The 20417-nt window shown below is 38.8% G+C and overlaps 1 protein-coding gene across 4 annotated transcripts in view; it reads left to right on the top strand.

Moving 5' to 3' along the window:
- gria4b (glutamate receptor, ionotropic, AMPA 4b) overlaps positions 1 to 17764 on the top strand; it is a 97989-nt gene extending 80225 nt beyond the window's left edge. Inside the window, exons 12-16 of one of the 4 annotated variants that reach the window (XM_051878116.1) lie at positions 9172 to 9370; positions 10940 to 11187; positions 14282 to 14396; positions 15127 to 15460; positions 15950 to 16095. In XM_051878116.1, coding sequence (XP_051734076.1) covers positions 9172 to 9370; positions 10940 to 11187; positions 14282 to 14396; positions 15127 to 15429 — 865 coding nt within the window. In that variant the 3' untranslated portion in view covers positions 15430 to 15460; positions 15950 to 16095. Of the gene's footprint in view, positions 1 to 9171; positions 9371 to 10939; positions 11188 to 12775; positions 12891 to 14281; positions 14397 to 15126; positions 15461 to 15949 lie in introns of all 4 variants that reach the window. The other 3 variants (XM_051878115.1, XM_051878114.1, XM_051878112.1) reach the window with 3 other exon arrangements.
- Positions 17765 to 20417: the final 2653 nt, after the last annotated feature.

Here is a 20417-nt window from a genome sequence, read left to right on the forward strand (position 1 = left end):
AAAAAACAGGCTTTATTTTTCAGCCCCCACCAGATAAGAAATCACTCATGACAGGCCAAGGGGAAGAGAAGAGCAGTAAAAAGCACAGCACATGGAGGAAGACAGCAGGTACTTAGAGAGCCGTCAAAACCATAGTGTCTATCTCTTCTGCTCTATAGCCTGTACATCACAGTGCTGTAGAGGGCCTATGGTTTTGATTTGGCTTAAGAGGACCCATTTAGGACTTGTAAGAATCATGTACTTCATCGTTTTTGCATACAACTAATAAGGATTCATGAGTTGGATAGGAGCCAATGATAAACGATGAAAAACAGCAGGAAAAAGCACTTCCATTCATTTTCTTTAGTACATGCCATTAATTCTCTTCAGTCAGCATGTGCCTTTACCTCAGTGTTCTTGATTTAGACAAGATGACGCAGTTGCACAGCAGCGTTACCCTGGTGTCCGTACTTGTCCTTTCCTCCTCCTCCTCCTCCTCTGCCCTGTCTAATAGCCTAATGATTATTCAAATGTGCAGGTTTGCTTTCTTTTTCTTAAGCGCTTGATAGTTATATGCATATTTAACAGCCGAAGTGTCATTTTTCGATGGTAAAATACTTTGTCCTATCACACAGGTCTGTACTGGCCTGCAAAGCACCAGGGTTTTTTTTTGATTGATTTGATATTCATTTTCACATTCCATTTTCTTGGAGCATAAAGGAGCCAAACCCATCTGTCACTGAATAGGGTTTTTTCAAACTGGGTTCTGTGAACTTTCCAGAGGGCTGTAAGCAGGTGTTATGAGTGGGAGTTTTTAACATTATGAAATAAAAAAACAATCTGCACATATTTTTGCAAAAAAAAAAAAAAAGTAAATTGGTAGTTTTTCACTGTCCTGTTAGTGTAGAAAAAAGATACACATTTAATATATTAATTAATAAAAGTATGTTTTCTAGATTATTCAGTTTTGTAATCATGATGTTGTTCATAATATCACAATTAAAAAAAAATTCACAGTGTTAATTCGTTTTATAGAGGGATATAATAATGTTTAATTGTTAGTATTATTACTATTATGGACCATTTTCATGGACTGTGATGACGCATTTCCACAGTCATCAACATTTCAAATCTAGTAAAGTTTTTAATATTTTCATTTTTAAAAAAATGTAATACACATTTATAACAAATAACACATTTATAACACTATGGGCCAGATTTACTAAATGGGGCAAATTAGCGTGAGAGTACAATTCCACAAATGCGCCAATGGGAGTAGCAAGTTTTGCGCGTGATCTACTGCTGACTCGCAAATTAAAGAACACAGACACAGTCAAATCATTTACATAATGACCAACGCAATCTACCAAGAGCAGCGCAAATTAGCTCACGGGTGCGGGTCGACACAGTCGCAACTTGTTACATGTAATCTGACAAACATGTTGTACATATATATATATATATATATATATATAGGCCAACATGGCTTGGCATACGATATGTTCGGATAACGTCTCCATCTGGCATTCCAAAGAAATTAATACGAGTGGAAAATATTTTCTCCCTTGTACCACGCGCTCTCTGTTCTCTGCGGTGTCTCCTCCTAGCAGCAACAATTGCAGCCATGTTGCAAAATGGGTTAAGACTTGCTTTCTTTGGGCGTTAAATAATGGTGCAAATACCAGTAAATTGACTAGCGCAAACATTAGTAAATCGCGTTGCGTGATTCATTTAAATGCTCTCCTCCCATAAATTTTGCGTCTGAAAGGGAAACTCCTACAAATTCATATGCAATAAGGTCAGCCGCAAAAACAACTCAGTCCACGCCTTTTCAGCGCTAATTTTGCACTGTGTGTCTTTAGTAACTCACGACAGTAGTTTTTTAACGGCAAAAGAGGGTTTGCGCTGGCGCAAGCTATTAGTAAATCTGGCCCTATACTTTGTGTTATATTACCTTGGCAGAAAATGAGAAAAAATTAATTAATGCTGTTAATCTCTCTATATTTTTCCCCATTCACTGCTAGAAGTTCATCCAACTTTGACAACTTCCGCTTCTGAGAACTCCGGAAAAGTGAAAAGGGTCAATTATTACTATATTACTAATATTAATATTATTATTTGTTACAGATTTAGTAATAATATTACTACTAATAATAATAATACTATTTTGTTGTTGTTTTTGTTATTATTATTTTGGTTTGGATTTAGTTGAATAACAAACCATTTATTCAATTTTGCAATCATGGTGTTGTCTTCATAATATCACACTTAATATTTTTCTCACAGTATTATTGAATCTTTATACAGGAAAATATATTCCTGCCTTTATATTTTACAAGTGGATCATCATATTTGGTTTAAGAGAAGTCCTGTTTTAAGAGACTCAATTTTAGTTCTCAATTCATTATCCTTTATTGTTGTATTTGATTTTTGGCATGCTAGTAGTGCAGAAATTATACACTTGTGACAAGACAGTGCACAGTTTGAGCTTGAATCATTTACCATTGAAATATTGAGTCACTGCACTGGCAGATTGAGGCATTGATTTTGTCATTTTGAGGCATTTTATTTTATTATTATCATTTTTTACAGTCAATCCATGTGTAATTATTTCAGTTTCATTCAGCACCACTCTATTACATGTATACTCCTTGTTCACAGTTTGTAAGGAAGATGATTGATGAGGATGATGTGAGAATGATGGGGTATGAAAATGCTGAGGGCGTCTTGTGTGATGGGGCCGGACAGGGTCATAACTCTTGCCTGTTTTCCCTGTCGTGTTTTTGGCTCAGGCGGGCTGGCAGGTGTCATCAGCAGACAGGTAGAGCAGCTTCCTAGTCCTCAGAAACAGCCAGCATCTGGCATGTGCGCTATTGCGGTGATTTTGTAGTTGTAATGCATGTGGGCAGCAGACCCTATCAGACATGGGAAGATTAAAAAAAACTCATTTTCAGATTCGAACACACGCAGCCGCGGTGAATGAAGCCTCTTGAAATTGCATCACGGGATGAACGGGGAATTAAGATATGCTAATGATAGTCATAGGTTCGATGTGCTTCTTGTAAGATTGTGTCGCGAGTCAAAAACGGAGCTGCAGCCCTTATGTATAAAACCCTTCGATAAGACTTTTCTTGAAGTGTCAAGTCCTTGGAAGTGCTTCGGTTGCACTGACTGGGTAATATTTATTCAAGTGTGTGTGAAGCTGATGAATGTTTTCAAGAATGCTTGCAGTTGTACTATGTAGTTATGTGTATATAAAAGGAGGGGATGTATGGAAAATGTGAGGTTGCTATTGGTCAAAAATAGCTCCCAGCACTTATGACAGGATTTCATCTCTCGTTTTACAAACATGTTTTTTTTTTCTGGAACAGTTTTCTTCTTTTTTTTTTTTTTTTTGCTTTCTTTGTCTCTCTCTATCCCCCTCGCTCTCTTGCTTTCTTCTTCTGTCCCTACTTTTGTATTTTATGGTCGATCTTTGCTCCAGTAATTGCCTCTATTCACTGACTTCTTTTATTCCTCAGATGGCTTGGGAATGATTGTAGGGCTAGGAGGAGAGAGAGATCATGGGAGTGATGTTAGGATATGATTGACTCACCAGGCCAGTGCTGTAACAGTGACGGAAATGAGAGAAAGGAGATTACGCTACAGCAGAGGAAGCTTTGCCCCAGGTTTTCTCCATGCCAAAATGATCATTTCAGCCCACAAATCATTTATCTACATAAGACACTTTGGGATAAAAGTTGATACCCTTGAACTGTAATTTCCTTTTTAGATTTATGACTATACACAGATGAAACGCATCCCCGAAATAGCATGTGTTATGTGCTGCATTACAAGTAATGCATGTGACGTAGTCAGATGACTTGTTTTCAAGTGAAGTAATGCCATAAAATCTGACCTTTTCAAACTCAAAATTCAAAAAAAAAATTTTTACTGACAAGTACAATTGAATACCTCTCTTTTCTCCATGTTAGAAGCAATAGGGGCATTGTGCGCATGACATGCATTGTAGGAGCTGGTCATGATGGGTATTGTTCTAGACTAGAGAGTGTGTGTCATGGTTATCAGTGACGTTTGGAGTTTTTTTCAAAAAGCTATTGGTGCTTTAGTGGAATCCAGTCAACATGGTTATTTGTAGTGGACAATAGTGGACAATAATTTGGCTGTTGTCTCAGAACAGCAGTGGATTTCTCTGTCCTTGAACTCACAGGTGCAAGCGCCCTAAATTCTGCTGTTGTCATGGTAATTGGAGTCTTGTTTTTTGTTTGTTGTGCATGAGATTGAGGATAAAAAGGGCAGCTGTGAGGACAATTTTTTGTCAGAAATGGAACTCTCAGGAGAGAGAAGCATTGTTTCCAGCGGTTTTGATTCTTGTGTAAATACACTGATTCCACATTAAAAAGTCATGAAACGCAACTTTGAGTGATATAGCCCAGGGGCTTTCAGACTGGGGTCAGACTTAAAGGACCCCCTGGCAGCCACAAAGGTGTTGCTAGGAGGTCCACAGAAATTAAGTAAAAGAAAAAGATTTTACAAAGTGTATTTTTATTATTATGTTGTTGTTGTTTTGGATTGCATTAATATTAATATTAAATATTATATAAAGTTCAAATTATATTTTCTCATACAGTTATGGGTTATTGTATATGAAAATGTATACTCTAACATTCAAAAGTTTGGGGTTAGTAAGAATGTTTTTATAAGAAATGAATTGGGGCTGCGCGATTACGTTAATCGTATTTTAATCGCGATAATGATATCTGCTTCTCTCGATTGATTAAAAATAATCGTCACAATATTGGCCAGCTCCTTATTTATCCTGAAAACGTGTTTTTTATTATTATTATTATTAGGCATATGCATTATCTTGCATTGGTAACAAGCCTCCACTAGCGTTCATGCTTGTGGTTGCCAGATGCAAAGAGCTTAAATCCCCTAAATAGAGCTTTTCCCTTAAAGGGTTAGTTCACCCAAAAATGAAAATTCTGTCATTAATTACTCACCCTTGTGTCGTTCTACACCCCTAAGACCTTTGTTCATCTTCGGAACACAAATTAAGATATTTTTGATGAAATCCGATGGCTCAGTGAGGCCTCTATTGAGAGCAAAGCCACTGAACATCTCAAGGTCCAGAAAGGTACTAAAAACATATTTAAAACAGTTCATGTGAGTTCAGTGGTTCTACCTTAATATAATAAAGCAACAAGAATACTTTTTGTGCACCAAAACAACAAAATAACAACTTTTCAAAAATATCTAGTGATGGCCAATTTCAAAACACTGCTTCAGAGCTTTACAAATCGAATCAGTTGTTCGGAGCGCCAAAGTCACGTGATTTCAGCAGTTTAGCCGTTTGATGGTAGATCCGAATTACTAATTGGAAACAAAAGATTCATAAAGCTTAGAAGCAGTGTTTTGGAATCAGTCATCAGTAGATATTGTTGAAAAGTCATTATTTTGTTTTTTTGGCACACAAAAAGTATTCTCGTCGCTTTATAATATTAAGGTAGAACCACTGTACTCACATGAACTGTTTTATATATGTTTTTAGTACCTTTATGGATCTTGAGAGGTTCGGTGGCTTTGCTCTCAGTGGCCTCACTGAGCCATCGGATTTTATCAAAAATATCTTAATTTGTGTTCCGAAGATGAACGAAGGTCTTACGGGTGTGGAACGACATGAGGGTGAGTAATAAATGACATTATTTTCATTTTTTGGGTGAACTAACCCTATAAAAGGATACACTTTCCTCGCAGTGTTTTACTTAATCTCTGCAATCTGGCAACCCTGTGCAAGCGCTCCCGCTACATGCGGAAGAAGGCTAGTGATCTGAAAACAAACATGTGCGCTGAGTTTGAGTTTAGCGATCTCCACAGCAAAATACTGCTTCAATGAAAGTGATTTTTACCGTCTAATGAAGTTATCGTAGTTGGTTCATTGAAGACGGTGTGCCACCTACAGGCCTTTTGGGTGAAGTGTAGGTTGGTAAAGAACGAACGCAGTAGCCATTATTACATTACCCTTTTTCATAGAATAATCGTGATTATAATTTTGAGCAAAATAATCGTGATTATCAGTTTAACCATTATCGTGCAGCCCTAAAATGAATACTTTTTAATTCAGAAAGGATGTACTAAACTGATTAAAATACTGTTCTTTTGAACTTTATTCATCATAGAATCCTGAAAAATATATATAGTTTTCAACATTGATAATAATAAGAAATGTATCTTGAGCACCAAATCAGTATATTAGAATGATTTTTGAAGGATCATGTGACACTGAAGACTATGCTGAAAATTCAGCAGATATTTTAAATTACAATAATAATATTTCATTGTTTTTACCATATTTTTCATCAAATGAATTCAGTCTTGGTGAGCATAAGAGATTTGTTTCAAAAACATTAGATTGTCTTATAGACCCCAAGCTTTTAAACAGTAGTGTATCTTTCTCTTTTTTTCTTTTTTTTTTTAGAAAGTGGATCATCAAGGATTCTTGACAGTAAAATGTTTGAAAATCTCTGTTACAGCCTCTGTAAATGCATACAAACTATGGAGATAAACACTTGACCATTTCCAATGTAAAAAAAAGACCTATTCTCAATGAGAAACCGTTTCAGCGTAACACAGTTAGCTATGTTTTGTAAGTAACACATCAACGTTCCTGTAATGTTTAGGCCATACTGAGACATCCAGGTGTTAGAAGACGCCACATGCTGTATATGAAGATGCCAAGAGACAGAAATTGCTCCCAAATAGGAATGAATGTATTTTTAATGAGCTAATGTAAGAGCTTGCTTTTTTATTTTTCCAATTTGCCAGTGGAAGCAGAGATCAGTAATGTGGAGTATGATTGTGAATGACTCTAGTCTCATGCATGGAGAAATTGATTTGCAGGTATTAAATCTTAATCAGAGCAGTAGAGAGGAAGCCATGAATAAATAAAATGCTGGAGGCTCACTGTGGCTGCGGGCAGTGACCTTTCCATTTATCTACGGCATGTCAAGGTCTTTCCATTCCTTTCTCTCCTGACGTCTCCCTTTCTCTCTCTTTGACTGCCTCCACAAATCTACCCAAGCACACCTTTACAAATGTTTCAGAATAGAATTTAAATTCACCAAACATTCTTTTTCTCAAATACACATTGATGTGTTCTTCTCGTTGGGAAATCTGCATAAAAGCGGCGTAGTGAGTAATGCGCAGAGTTTCACTGACAGCAACACATCCCATTTCACAGCTCTAATGGCACTGCTTTGATAATGAGCTGCTTTGAGGGATACACTGGTAATAGTTTGCTTATTTTGTGCTTGTGAGTATGTGTGAAATTCACAGAGATGGTTTGATTCTTATCATTGAGCTGTGATCAGAGGGTCTGTATTACAAGAAATGACATTATGAGCACCAGAGAGAATTCCTATTTGTTCATGGATCATATGTCTTTATGAATGATACTGTATGCCAAGCGGCAGGGCAGCGGAGCAGCCCGAGGGGTGACTCACTGGTTTCGCGTCCACTCAATTTAGGCTCTTATTAAATTGGCTTTGTCTCATGAAGTCAAATCGATTAGCCGCTGTTAGCGCGAACCCTGGCACATCTGATACTCGGACGTCACCGGGCCTGAATGGTGCGTCTGCATGAAGGTTAGTGTTTAGCAGTGACTAATGCTCTTAGATTTTAAGTTACACTGTGTTCTCTGATTCAAACCTCTGGAGTGTGACAGCCCACCTTGAGTCCATTCTTAAAAGCTAATTATTATAACGCAGGAATGTTTCCTTGACAGTGGAAAAAGAAGGACAGGCCTGCATAAATTTACAATGCGGTCCTGTAAACTGATAACGCATAATCAGGGTGAGGTGAGAATTTAAACAGCGTTGGGATTTATCACTCCACCCCCATCATGTTTGACGTCCCTGCCAGCCCACTCTAAATAGCCAATCTGTCTTCATGGCAACCGGTCGGAGAGATCTCCGTCTTAGTGGAGGAGACCCTCACCTACACAGAGTCAATTAAAAGATCACAGAACTGAAAGATTGTTTTGACAGACTGAGTTTTATACCGTAAGCTACTGATGATCTACAGTGACTTCTGTAGAGTCACCATAGAGGAAGTACTGTTACCTGATTTTAAAGGAAGAGTTCAGCAGAAAATGAAAGTTTTGTTATTTATTAACTCACCATCGTGTCTTAAATTTTTAATGGATAGAAAGAATAACAGCATTTACTGTCAATTTAATATGTCTGCTGAAAGTATTGATTTCTTTAAAGTCTCCCTGTGGTGAAAATCAAGTTTTTAATGTTGTTTATATGTCTGTGTGGTGTTTTTAATATGCTTTAAGACAAACCATGTGCAAATTCATAAGTCAACACCATTGCTGAGTATTTTGTCTTTAAAACTGCAGTGATCTAAAGACAGTTTCAAAAACGCGGTTTGAAATCTCTGCTGTTTCTGACTACACAAACCACCTTGTAACCAATCACGTCAACGTTAGCATATCATTAACTAGGCAAGGGAGTCGTGTAACATTAGCAACACGTTATTAGCTGTTTGATAACGTAGTCAAGCAAAAGGCTAATCATATTAATTACCGTTATGTGTCCAACGTTGTAAAAAGCGATACCATTGTGAAGTGTTTACCTCAGTAAGTTGACCGAGTGGATCTCTGAGCTCGTGCGAGTGAGTGGAAGTGGGGCTAATTAGCATATTCATAGATCCACATATACTAAATGAAGCGGGGGTGTAGAGTTACATTCAAGCTATTTTAAGGCATGAAGAAATTTTTTCACAGGAAAAATAGTTTAAATATGTTGTCAAAAATGAGTTTTAAGGTATAAAATTATTGACTACGGGGGACTTTAAAAAAAATTTGACTTTTGAAAGGTACTGTACATGGAAGAAATATCATACGTGCTTGAAACAACTTAATTTTGAGTCTTTGTTTTGAGTTTTTGAATGAACAATTGCTATACATTTTATTTTTAATTTAATAGTCTTGGAATCGGCTAAAAGTTAACAGTTACATTTCTGACAAAACATTTCTCTCCTTTTCTCCTTCTGCTTTCCCCATTGTTTTTCTCCTTTTCTTTTTTTTCAATGTTATCCTTTCTTTCATTGCTCTGTCATTCACCGCTCCTTCAAACTCTCCTTGAATGGTCATTTTCCTCTCCACTCTCTTCCTTTCCGGCGGTGTAGGTCTCTATCTGGACGTATCGTGGGTGGAGTGTGGTGGTTTTTCACCCTCATCATCATCTCCTCCTACACAGCCAACCTGGCTGCTTTCCTCACTGTGGAGAGGATGGTGTCGCCCATTGAGAGCGCTGAGGACCTGGCCAAGCAGACAGACATAGCGTATGGTACACTTGACTCAGGCTCCACCAAAGAGTTCTTCAGGGTGAGTGGGCAAAGCTAATGGGTTCAAGGGAGGGCGCCAGTGTTTTGTTAAGGGGGGTGAAAGGGAATGATTCCAAAACGAGTTGACTTTTAAGTGCTGTATTAGAAGAAAAAAAGATATTCAGTGAAAACCCACAGATTAATAAAGCAAGCTAAGAAAATATGTTTTAATTATAAAGTATACCAGGGGTTCTCAGTCCTTTTTGGTCCACAGTTAAACTACATGCTATATCTTATATGTATAATTACAAAACTGGCAAATTATGAACAGCAACAGATTTTATTATATCTATCTTTCATTGGAATAAAAATAACTTTAAGGATTTAGATAATATTGTAGCCTGCATTTGACAATATTTAAGTGTAGCCTATGAATATAAAAATGTCACTTGTAAAATCTATAATTATTAATAATTTATTTGTGTTTAATAGCATGTATATATTTGGGGTCTGTAATTTTTTGCTGTTTTAAAATTATTTCAATTTAAAATAACTGTTTTCTACTTGGATATATTTTTAAAATATCATTTATTACTGTGATGTTAAAGCTGAATTTTCAGCATCATTACTACAGTTTTTAGTGTCATAATAACTCCTTAGAAATCATTCTAATATGTTGATTTCCTGCTCAAGAAACATTTTTTATTAATATCAGTGTTAATGTCAAGAACAGCATTTATTTGAAAATTGTAATATTATAAATGTTTTACTGTCGCTTTTGATTAATTTAAAGGGTTAGTTCACCCAAAAATGGAATTTCTGTCATTAATTACTCACCCTCATGTTGTTACAAACCCGTAAGTCCTTCGTTCATCTTCGAAACACAGATTAAGATATTTTGATGAAACCCAAGAGGTTTTTTTTTTTTATCCCCCATAGAAAACAACGCAATTACCACATTCAAGGTCCAGAAAAGTAGTAAATACAAGTAGAGCTGCTGTTCTGACGAGAACCCGGAAGCGCTGCACTGTCAACAACGTAAACAGAGTAGGAGACTGACAGGATAGAGAAGAAATTGTTGAATAAAGTCTCCATTTTTGTTTTGTTTTTGCGCACAAAAAGTATTTTCGTTGCTTCATAACATTAAGGTTGAACCACTGTAGTCACGTGGACTATTTTAACAATGTCTTTACTAATTTTCTGGACCTTGAATGTGGTAATTGCGTTGCTTTCTATGGGGGATTAGCAAAAAAAAAAACTCGGAAATTTGTGATGAACGAAGATCTTATGGGTTTGGAATGACATGAGGGTGAGTAATTAATGGCAGAAATTTCATTTTTTGGTGCACTAACCCTTTAACATGTCCTTGCGGAATAAAAGTATTAAAAACAATCTAACTGACCTCAAACTACTGAACGGTATAATAATTGAAGTGTATATTAATTTATAATTCATAGATGAGTTTATTCATTTATAAATGTTAAATAAGATACATTCATAAAAATCTCCCATGATCCCACAAGCCTGAGAACCTCTTATCTGTAATTCAATGTCTTAACAAATAATCTGCACCCTCCACACTTCCCCTGCATGCTTCACTGGCATTCTACACCTTTACTCCATCTTTCAGAGGTCAAAGATCGCCGTTTATGAGAAAATGTGGAGCTACATGAAGTCGGCCGAGCCCACGGTGTTCACGAAGACCACGGCAGAGGGTGTGGCACGGGTGAGAAAGTCCAAAGGGAAGTACGCCTTCCTGCTGGAGTCCACAATGAACGAGTACACGGAGCAGCGCAAACCCTGCGACACCATGAAAGTGGGAGGCAACCTGGACTCCAAAGGCTACGGGGTGGCCACGCCCAAGGGCTCACAGTTAAGGTGGGTGGAGTAGTATAACAATATGTCACGTGTTGTTATGGTATTCCACCTTCCCTGGCGTGCCTATTTCTATTTTTCTCTTCTTTTTGCTTTTCTCATGTGTTCTTGTGTGCAGTTAAGGGTCTTGAATACATAGTGCTATATGTTTTTTTTTTTTTGTTCCTCGTTTTGTTTTTGTTTATTTTAATGTAGCCTCAAGCAGGTAACTTCAAACTGATGCATGCATGTTAATGCCACTAAATTTTTGAGATGAAATGTCTGGATGTTTAACAAAGAATGTGAATTTCGGACAAGCCTGTGAATATTCTGCCTAGTCTGACGCTACCTAAACCTCTTTCCCACGTAGACTGGGAGTTTCAGACATTAAAAAGCACTAAAGTAGCATGAAGCATGTACAGAAAGGCTGAGAAGAGTCAGTTACAGATGACTGTAGCTCCCGGGATCAGCCATTTTGTTGAGGAGTTACCGTGGTCTGTCTGACTCTTCTCATGATACCGGGGGGAAGAGCATCCAATGGCGTAGCAGCTTTTCTCCTGCTGTTGTGATGTCAGACCAGTGCAGGAGATTCACACGGCTTCAGATATACAGCACAGTGCTCTTAATGCTCTTCTTTCTCTTCCCCTCCTCAGCTCAGATGTCTCACTACATTATTTCCCTGTCCCGTTCTTTGTTCCTGTGGGCTGTGTGTTTATTAATGTTGCATTCAGGATAAACTGCATTCAGGATAAACCTCTCTTGAATCATTCCCATCATATACATTTGACCCCTAACTAGATCATAGATTAGCTAGATCAGACATATACAATGGAGTCCAAAAGTCTGAGACCACCTCATAGAAATGTATTTATTTATTTATTTACTGAATACAATTTTAAAAAATGTATTATATTAGAAAATGCAAAAAAGCATTTTCACTGGTCTTTTAGACTTGTGGATGACATTGTATGTGACATAGCAAGTTCGTAAAATGACATTAATTAATAAGTTATGCTTATATTTATAGAACATTACCTACAGAACTATAAGCATTCGAGAACTGTAGGGAAAGGTGCTATCCGGTGTTTAGAAGCAGAATTGCATTGCCAGCTCCCTTGTGGCTGAACCAAAGGTGGGAATGCAGGGGTTTGGGGAATAGGATCAAACTCATTCAGCACTTTCAGAGGCTTAAACCCACAGTGCTCATTTAAACCGTCTGTAAGCAGCATATAGGGAAAGTAACAGGCATTCAATATCGTGAGGTCCCTCTGTGCATCTCACAGCAATATTGAGTACATAGTAAAGCGGGAAATAAGAGTATCTTGGGTTGGGGAGGGGGGTTTAAAGCGGAGAACAGATATTGATTTTTCCATTCCTCCATCTGGAGGTGTGTATTATGGGTAGACAAATAAGGCTGGTGTGAATTAACATGAAAACAGGAAAAGAGAGGTTTGTCCTCCGTGGTTATGTGTTTTCTAAGGGGAAGTGGGGTGGGAACGGGCGACTAATCTATAGAGCTTTCCACCCCTTTTTTTCTTTATTTAACCTGATTGGATACTGCTCAACTATGACAAACTGCTGCTACTGACAAACTATGTTTTATCGTTTCAAGAAGTGCAGTTAACCTGGCAGTTTTAAAACTGAATGAACAAGGCCTGTTGGACAAATTGAAAAACAAGTGGTGGTACGACAAAGGAGAGTGTGGCAGCGGAGGAGGTGGTGAGAAGGTTAGCCACTATGTCAACCAACGCGGGTAAACAGTTTCCTCTGTAACGGGAGCATCTGCCGGGGCGCAATCGCATACCTGACCTTCATCCTGACCCTATTTAGCCTGAAGAGAGAGAGGAACGCAATTACTGTCAGAGCACAAATATTTGCTGTGGATACTGGGCACAGATTCCCTCATCGATCGTGTGTCTTTCTTCATGTTTCCCATCAAGGAAACTTTTTCTCCTCTGAAGTAGTTGTGTCTTTTACTTCCAGTTTTTTTAGTTGCTGTTATTCTCCTCCTGAGGTGCATTAGCTGCATTTTTATAGGAATGCAGAGAACATTCATTGTCTTTTGAAAGGTGCTGCAGTGTCGCATTATGATTATGTATTAAAGACGTGATTCTAAAGTCAGAGGCGGAGGTTTTAACTAAATAAAAACAATAACTAACAAAACTGAAATGGAAACTAAATTAAAATATAGAATACCTAAAATAATGTGTGTATATATATGTATATATACAGAGTTCTGTCATGAAACTCTAGGTAGCACAGGCTAATAGGTCCTTTAACTCAACCTGCTTTATCACATCGTTATCTATAGGGCACAGCTGATTGGTTCCTGCTGTATCAGTACCCAATGAGCTTGCATGCTCAACCTTCAAAATACTTTATTAGCATTGCCTTAGCAGTGCAGCGCGCTTCAGAAACCGTCCACCTTCCCCAGCCTCCACCTGTATAGATCTGCTATGGGTAATTCATGTACGCTATATTGTATAGCAGTAGCATCTCTTACTTGCTCACAGCAGCGTGTCGTGGATGTATTGGCAGTAGCAAGTCCCGTACTTGCTCTGCAGCAGCAGCAATAAAAGCAGCAGTAGCATAGCAGATCTTTTCCGCCAAGACCAAACATACAACATTGTCATACCCATTACCATGCCAAACACTCAGAGCTGTCATGACAGAAATATATATATATATATATATTTATATATATATTTACAGACACACACACACAAGTAATGACTACAACTGATTGGAATTGTTTCAAAATTGAAATGACTTTGCTTAGAGGGATACAGAAAGGTTGGTGTCCGTGGTATATGCCAATAATTGTGGTTTAACAGTAATTGCCTCCAGCGTTAGTAGAGAAGAAGGCCGTGGCAGTATGCGCCCGTTACCTAAAGCGATGGAGCAAGGTCCCGTTCATATGTCTGTGGCTCCAGTGCCAGGCCTTAAAACACTTGTACCCCTAAATGGAGCACAGAGACATGTATTACAACGGGACCATTGGCTCGGTCACTTTGCCAGTGCAACTGCTGTGTCAGCTGTTATGAGTGAATAACATAAAATAACATGTCCTATGATGTTATTTATGTTATTTGTGTTACATTCCTCTGCGCGGTTGAAGAACCCCCGTAAACCTTGCCGTTTTGAAACTGAGCGAATCAGGCATCTTAGACAAGCTGAAAAACAAATGGTGGTACGATAAGGGCGAGTGTGGACCCAAGGACTCGGGAAGTAAGGTCAGTCTGGGACCATCACTGTTGTCTAATGCTCAGTGAGGTAGAAAGTCACCAGTATCTAGCGCATGCTCATCTGTAGGGAGATTTCAGATGTGCACAAAGTAATATAGTTCCAGCATGCCCTGTTTCTCCACACCAAATGTCTAAATAATAGATATCCTTGTTTTTAGTAACATACCTAGTACCTGACAGGAAAGGAAGTGACTGGGCTTTTGAAGGTGTCCCAAGTTTATTTAGCTGAGCGTACCATTGATTTCTTTTTGCATGACAAGCCAAGCAAGCCTGAATTTTGTGAAGCAAGAAATGCGGCACATGTGGAGATAAGCTAGAACACAGCGAGAAGTTAAATCCTGTTTCAGAGAACTCGCAGTGTGTAATCGCACATGGAGCTAGCGATCCATTTGAGAGCTCAGCCAAAAATAAAAATGAAAAACAGCTCCTGTAATTACATACTAATTGTTACCCTTTAAATTGCTGTCAAAGCACTGATGCCTGTCTATAGAATTCGCCACAAAAACATCAGCTTTTCAGATTAGCCTGCAAGCGAAAGGTTGATTGGGAGGATATGAATTGATTTGTCTGTAAACTGTGTGTGAATGTGTTTGGTAGCGAGTAGATTCGTAGACTAGTGCTCTGAATGTGTGTGTGTGTGTGCGTGTACGTACATGCGCTCCGCTCCCGCTCCGTTAACTTCCTGTCTTCCTGTTCCTTTCCTTCCTCTCGCATCCAGGACAAGAGCTCACAGGCCCTCAGCCTCAGTAATGTGGCTGGGGTCTTCTACATTCTGGTCGGGGGCCTGGGCCTGGCCATGCTGGTGGCCCTCATCGAGTTCTGCTACAAGTCCCGAAACGAAGCCAAGAGAATGAAGGTGGAACAGTCTGAACGTCGCCCCTCTTCCTCTCCTCTCCCCAGTCCTGTCCCCCTCCCCAGTCCCCATCCCTCCCCAGGCCCCAGTCCCACCCACAGCACTCAGAGTTTAGCCACATATAGAGAGGGTTACAACGTCTACGCCACTGAAGGAGTAGAGATGTAGGAGGTCAGATGTACGTAGGTGCCCGGCAGTCGTAAGTGGAGTTCCTCTGTTTTCGCTGCCGTAGCTTGCCGTATGTGAGCCCGTGGTAAAGCTTCTTGTGTTTGTGACGTCCTTGTTCTGTCTCCTCCACGTGTACTCCGAGTCGGAGACGTGCATTCACATATTTGTGCATGCTGAAGACCGAGGTACCTGGACTGCACACGTTTGTAATCACACGCCAGTGCGGTAACCTCTCTCATCGAGTAAAGAAGAATAGTTAAACAAAGCTTAAGACGATCAATCCACCCTAGGCATAGTCTTGAAAACCCCCTAGTTGTCAATTTCAAGTAATTTTTGGCTCCAAAGGACTATGCCAGATGTATTTGAAATGCTTCATCGCTGAACTGTGTCATAATCTGGGTGTTTTGTATGTGCTTGCTGATAATGTGCACTCATTCAAATAATAATGCTCTGGCTTTTAAATGCGCACAGCTGACTCTCGTTCTCCCTGTCCCCGCTTTTCTTTTCTCTCCGGACGCAGCTCACCTTTACCGAAGCCATGCGGAACAAGGCGCGCCTGTCCATTACGGGGAGCGTGGGCGAGAACGGGCGCGTCCTGACTCCCGACTGCCCGAAGGCTGTCCACTCCGGCCCCTCTCTGCGGCAGAGCTCCGGACTGGCTCTGGTGTCGTCCGACTTACCGTGAAAACCAAAAACGCTCAAGTGCCTTAAACTCCACAAGACCGCAAAACAGACAACAGAAAACCGACCCTACAGCAATGACGCCACCAAGCTGAGCAATCGTGCTGACAAGGTAGATTTCGAAAGGAACCTAGGCCCCTGGTGGCTTCACACACCCGGGGTGCCTCCGCAAGACAATATACCGTATGAAGGATGGTTATCGCACAGACTTCTGTGTTTCCGTCATGTACATTCAAAGAACTCGTGCTGCCTTTGAGGGTGAAGCAGGTGGGAAGAAAGAACAGTGTGAATCTTGGTAGCCTGTTTGGCGAAAAAAGATCTGCTCGTTCTAACACTCTGCCATAACCCTCGCCAAACCGAAACACCGCAACTCGACATCCTGATATAGTTAAAAATGGGCATTTGTTTGCCCGAGAGGGTATTAACATGGATATGGTATTAATGAATACTTATTAAATAAACTGTGAAGAAGAGTTCATATATATATTCTATAAAATCATAAGTAAAATAAATTATTTACATCGTTTTGTAAATAGAAGACTGTACAACTCGCTTGCTTTTTAACGAATTTGTAAATAGCCGATTCTGTAGTGGACAGAGTGTAATTCTCTTTTTAAACCATCTTTAGACAAATGATTCATCGCAATAATGATTAGAAAACATTAAAAAGATGATTTGATATATGTAGATGTACATGAACTTCTATGGATTTAATAACATGGGCATGTTATCAGTGCCAGTGACCTATGCGCCCATGATTCTCGGGAATGTGGCACACACTCTCAGTGCATCTCAGCCGCTGCTCTTTCCCAAGCCATGCCCTGCATAATCACTGTGCAGTTGTAGACCATGGTACCCTCTAGACTGTTTTATTTTTTTCCACAGAAACATATTTTATTTTTGATTTTATGTGATTACTGAAAAAAAAAGGAAATATTGAGTATTTAAATGTTTGTCCATTCATTTTAGAGCAGACGTCTTTATGAATGATATAAAGAAATTCAATTGGACGAGAAATCAATCAAACTTCATTGCGCAAATGTGTATAGAAATAGAATAGAAAGTGTTCTGAACACTGACCGCCTCTGAAGACACTGTTTGTATCGTGAGAGCCATTGTCAGAGTTCAGCTTTGGCCTTTTTTATGAAAAACACTGTGTAACCTCATTCAGGCCTTTAGCATGTTCTCCAGAAACTGTAGCAATGGACATCTGGACGAAAGGACAGTACATGGACAATTTCAAAGCTTCAGGACACCATCATGGAAAACGGATCAATCTTTCTCTGCCCGGTTCTGTTCAACTTGCATTTGATCTGAAAGTGCAATTTATGGTCCCTTCTGTTCCAACAACACCTCGTCTTGATGAATACACATGTACTTTTACTCAAACACACAGTGTTTGTCTCTCGTTGTATTTCTCCCTCTTTTTCCTCTCTGCTTTCTACTCTCATTCTGTCTCAAACACACACACACACACACACACACAATGATCCTGATGCATATTGAAGTTCAGTGTGTCTGGAGAGTGGCATTAGCTTTTTTTCCCCATGGTTTCTAAAGCTGTGATGAAAGTGGTGTCCTTACTAGGTTAATATGTTAAAATTGTAAATATTTATTTTGATCATTTTTTAGTAAAATATCAATGGACATGAAATTGAATCTCTGTGTCTTTATTTGGGTTAGTTGATGTTATTAGAACTCCCAAGAACAAAAAACTTCTAGCTCAAGCAGAGACTAGACTCCACAAGATCAAATCCAGACATATTAAAGCAGTAAGCAAGTTTTTAATGTTATTCATATGTCTATCTGGTGTTTTTAACATGCTTTAAGACAAACCATGTGCAAATTCATAAGTCAACACCATTGCTGAGTATTTTCTTTTTAAAACTGCAGTAAACCAAAGACAGTCTCAAACCCGCGGTTTGAAATTGTTGGTGTTTCTGACGTCGCAAATACCTTGTAACCAATCACGTCAGCGTGCCGGCAGGCTTTAGCATATCATTAACTGACCGCGCAAGGGAGTCTCAAAAGAAGGTTATCCCGGTATATTTTTCTGTTGATATGAAAAATCGGGTAGATTTACCAATATGGCGGGTGTATGACGCATATTAGGATGTTATGATGAACTATTTCTCCACTGACGTACCGAGTTGTTCAAAGCGTTTCTAGGGATACTGACTGTAAGAAGGCAGCTGTCTGACTCGTGAATGTGAACAATGTTTGTGTAACATTAGCAACACATTATTAGCTGTTTGATAATGTAGTCAAGCAAAACGCTAATCATATTAATTACCATTATGTGTCCGACGTTGTAAAAAACCCACCACTGTGCAGCGTTTACCTCAGGTTGGCCAAGTGGATCTCGTCTGAGCTCGTGCGAGTGAGTGGAGGCGGGGCTAATTATCATATTCATAGATCCGTGTATATTAAATGAGGCAAGGGTGTAGAATTACATTCAAGCTACTTTAAGGCTTTACGATTTTTTTTTTTTTTTTTTTTTCACAGGAAAAAAAATGTTTAAATATGTAATTTTGGTGATCAAAGATGAGTTTTAAGGGATAAAACTTTAGGGGACTTTAAAGCTGTTACTGAAAATAAAATGTGTGAAATCAAGCTGCGTTTGTTGTGCTGGCTTTGCCAAGTAAAAATGACTATTTTACACTCATCAATATAGAGAGAAAATCCATGTATACAAACTAGACAATATAGCACAATTGTTGGTATATCACAAATATGTTGATACGTTGTTGATGTATGCTGTGAGTTGTGATTGGCCGGGAACAGATGCATTTTGATGAGAGAAAACTACTTTTATACCAAAGTACTTAATGACAGTAATTGTTCCTTAGAGAGGCTTTATAGGTAGTTTACATCAATATCACACAGAGAGCATTCATTAAAACCTCAATGCATGTGTTCGTGACTATGAATGACCAAAAAGATACTCAATTATTTTTCAGGGACAGAATCTATTACTTCGAAATATTATTTGATGTGCAAAATATTCAACTGTGCAAGTGCCCTGAAGTTCACTTGTCTTTTGCAGAGGGTAAAATGACCTTGTTAAGAGGAAAAACAACAAAGTACCACAAAGTACTAAAGTGAAAAAGACCACAAAGTACTGATATTAATGTAAATAGTGTGATTTTCTTCAATACAGGAATCCTTGCAGAAAGGGCAAAGTAGTGCATGATGGGAATACAAATAAATATTGCAGGAAAACAGCGGTTGGCTCTGAAAACCTAAATGCCCTCCTATAACAGATGTTGGTACATATGTTAAAACACACACACACTCACGCTAATGACCTTGAGGAGTATGAAAATCCAGGATCATCTCAAACGTGCACCTCTTTACGATACTCATCAGTTTGTGTTATCTAGCGAGCGCAAAATGTTTCATTTCATGGATTTATTGTCTTTAGATTCAGGATCGTAACATGGCTAATTTATAATGTGAAGTATGTGTTTATACTTGGACAAATTCAGCTAGCGATCTCAGCAGATGCACGTAATGTTGACATTTTAACAAGGAGCTACCTATCAAGCCCTCAAGGTCACGTAGGATAAAAAGCTGTGAGCGTCATCTAAATGTGGAGCTTGCAGGAATCTAAACCGCTCTCTATTTAATAGGTGCTGTGCGTACGTTCCTCCCTATGATTTGTGTGCGTGGCGGTCGATATGAAGTCAACAGTGAAAATGAGCATTTAATTATCTACTTCTACCTGATCTGACGCTACACGGCTCTTTTTGATGGTGTAACTAGGTTAATTCAGTCATAATAGTTCAACTTAAATTAAACCAGTTAATGTTACCTGACCAAATTTCGTACAATGCACATTAGGAATGGAATTCAAATTCACTGCATACTCAATGTAGTACTGCAATGCATACGTAGTAGGGGTAGTATGACACTTCATACATTCATAAGATGTTCAGGAGAACATATTGACTGTGAAGTAAACATAGCCAATGAAAAGATGGTCGTTGATACGAAATGGAATGCTATTTACTGCATACTGAGTACAAACAGTATATATAGCATAGATCGAATCATATGCTTGATGTAAAGCCATTTTTAAATGATTATCATAAAGTCAGATGTATCATACTGATGCAAAATTCTTTAATATAAATTGACTTGTGTTTTGTGAATTTTGTATTGGTTGATGGTAATGCCTGGTCTCGCTTTGAGCTCCTATTATTTATCATGCTAAAAGGGCTCTTAATGCCTCTCGACACCCCTGTCATGAAATGTTTGGACATTATGCTAAACGCTGTCACTAGGTCCTCTCCACAATCATGCAC

The sequence above is a fragment of the Ctenopharyngodon idella genome, chromosome 21, assembly GCF_019924925.1.
Source record: "Ctenopharyngodon idella isolate HZGC_01 chromosome 21, HZGC01, whole genome shotgun sequence".
In the NCBI taxonomy this organism is placed as follows: Eukaryota; Metazoa; Chordata; class Actinopteri; order Cypriniformes; family Xenocyprididae; genus Ctenopharyngodon; species Ctenopharyngodon idella.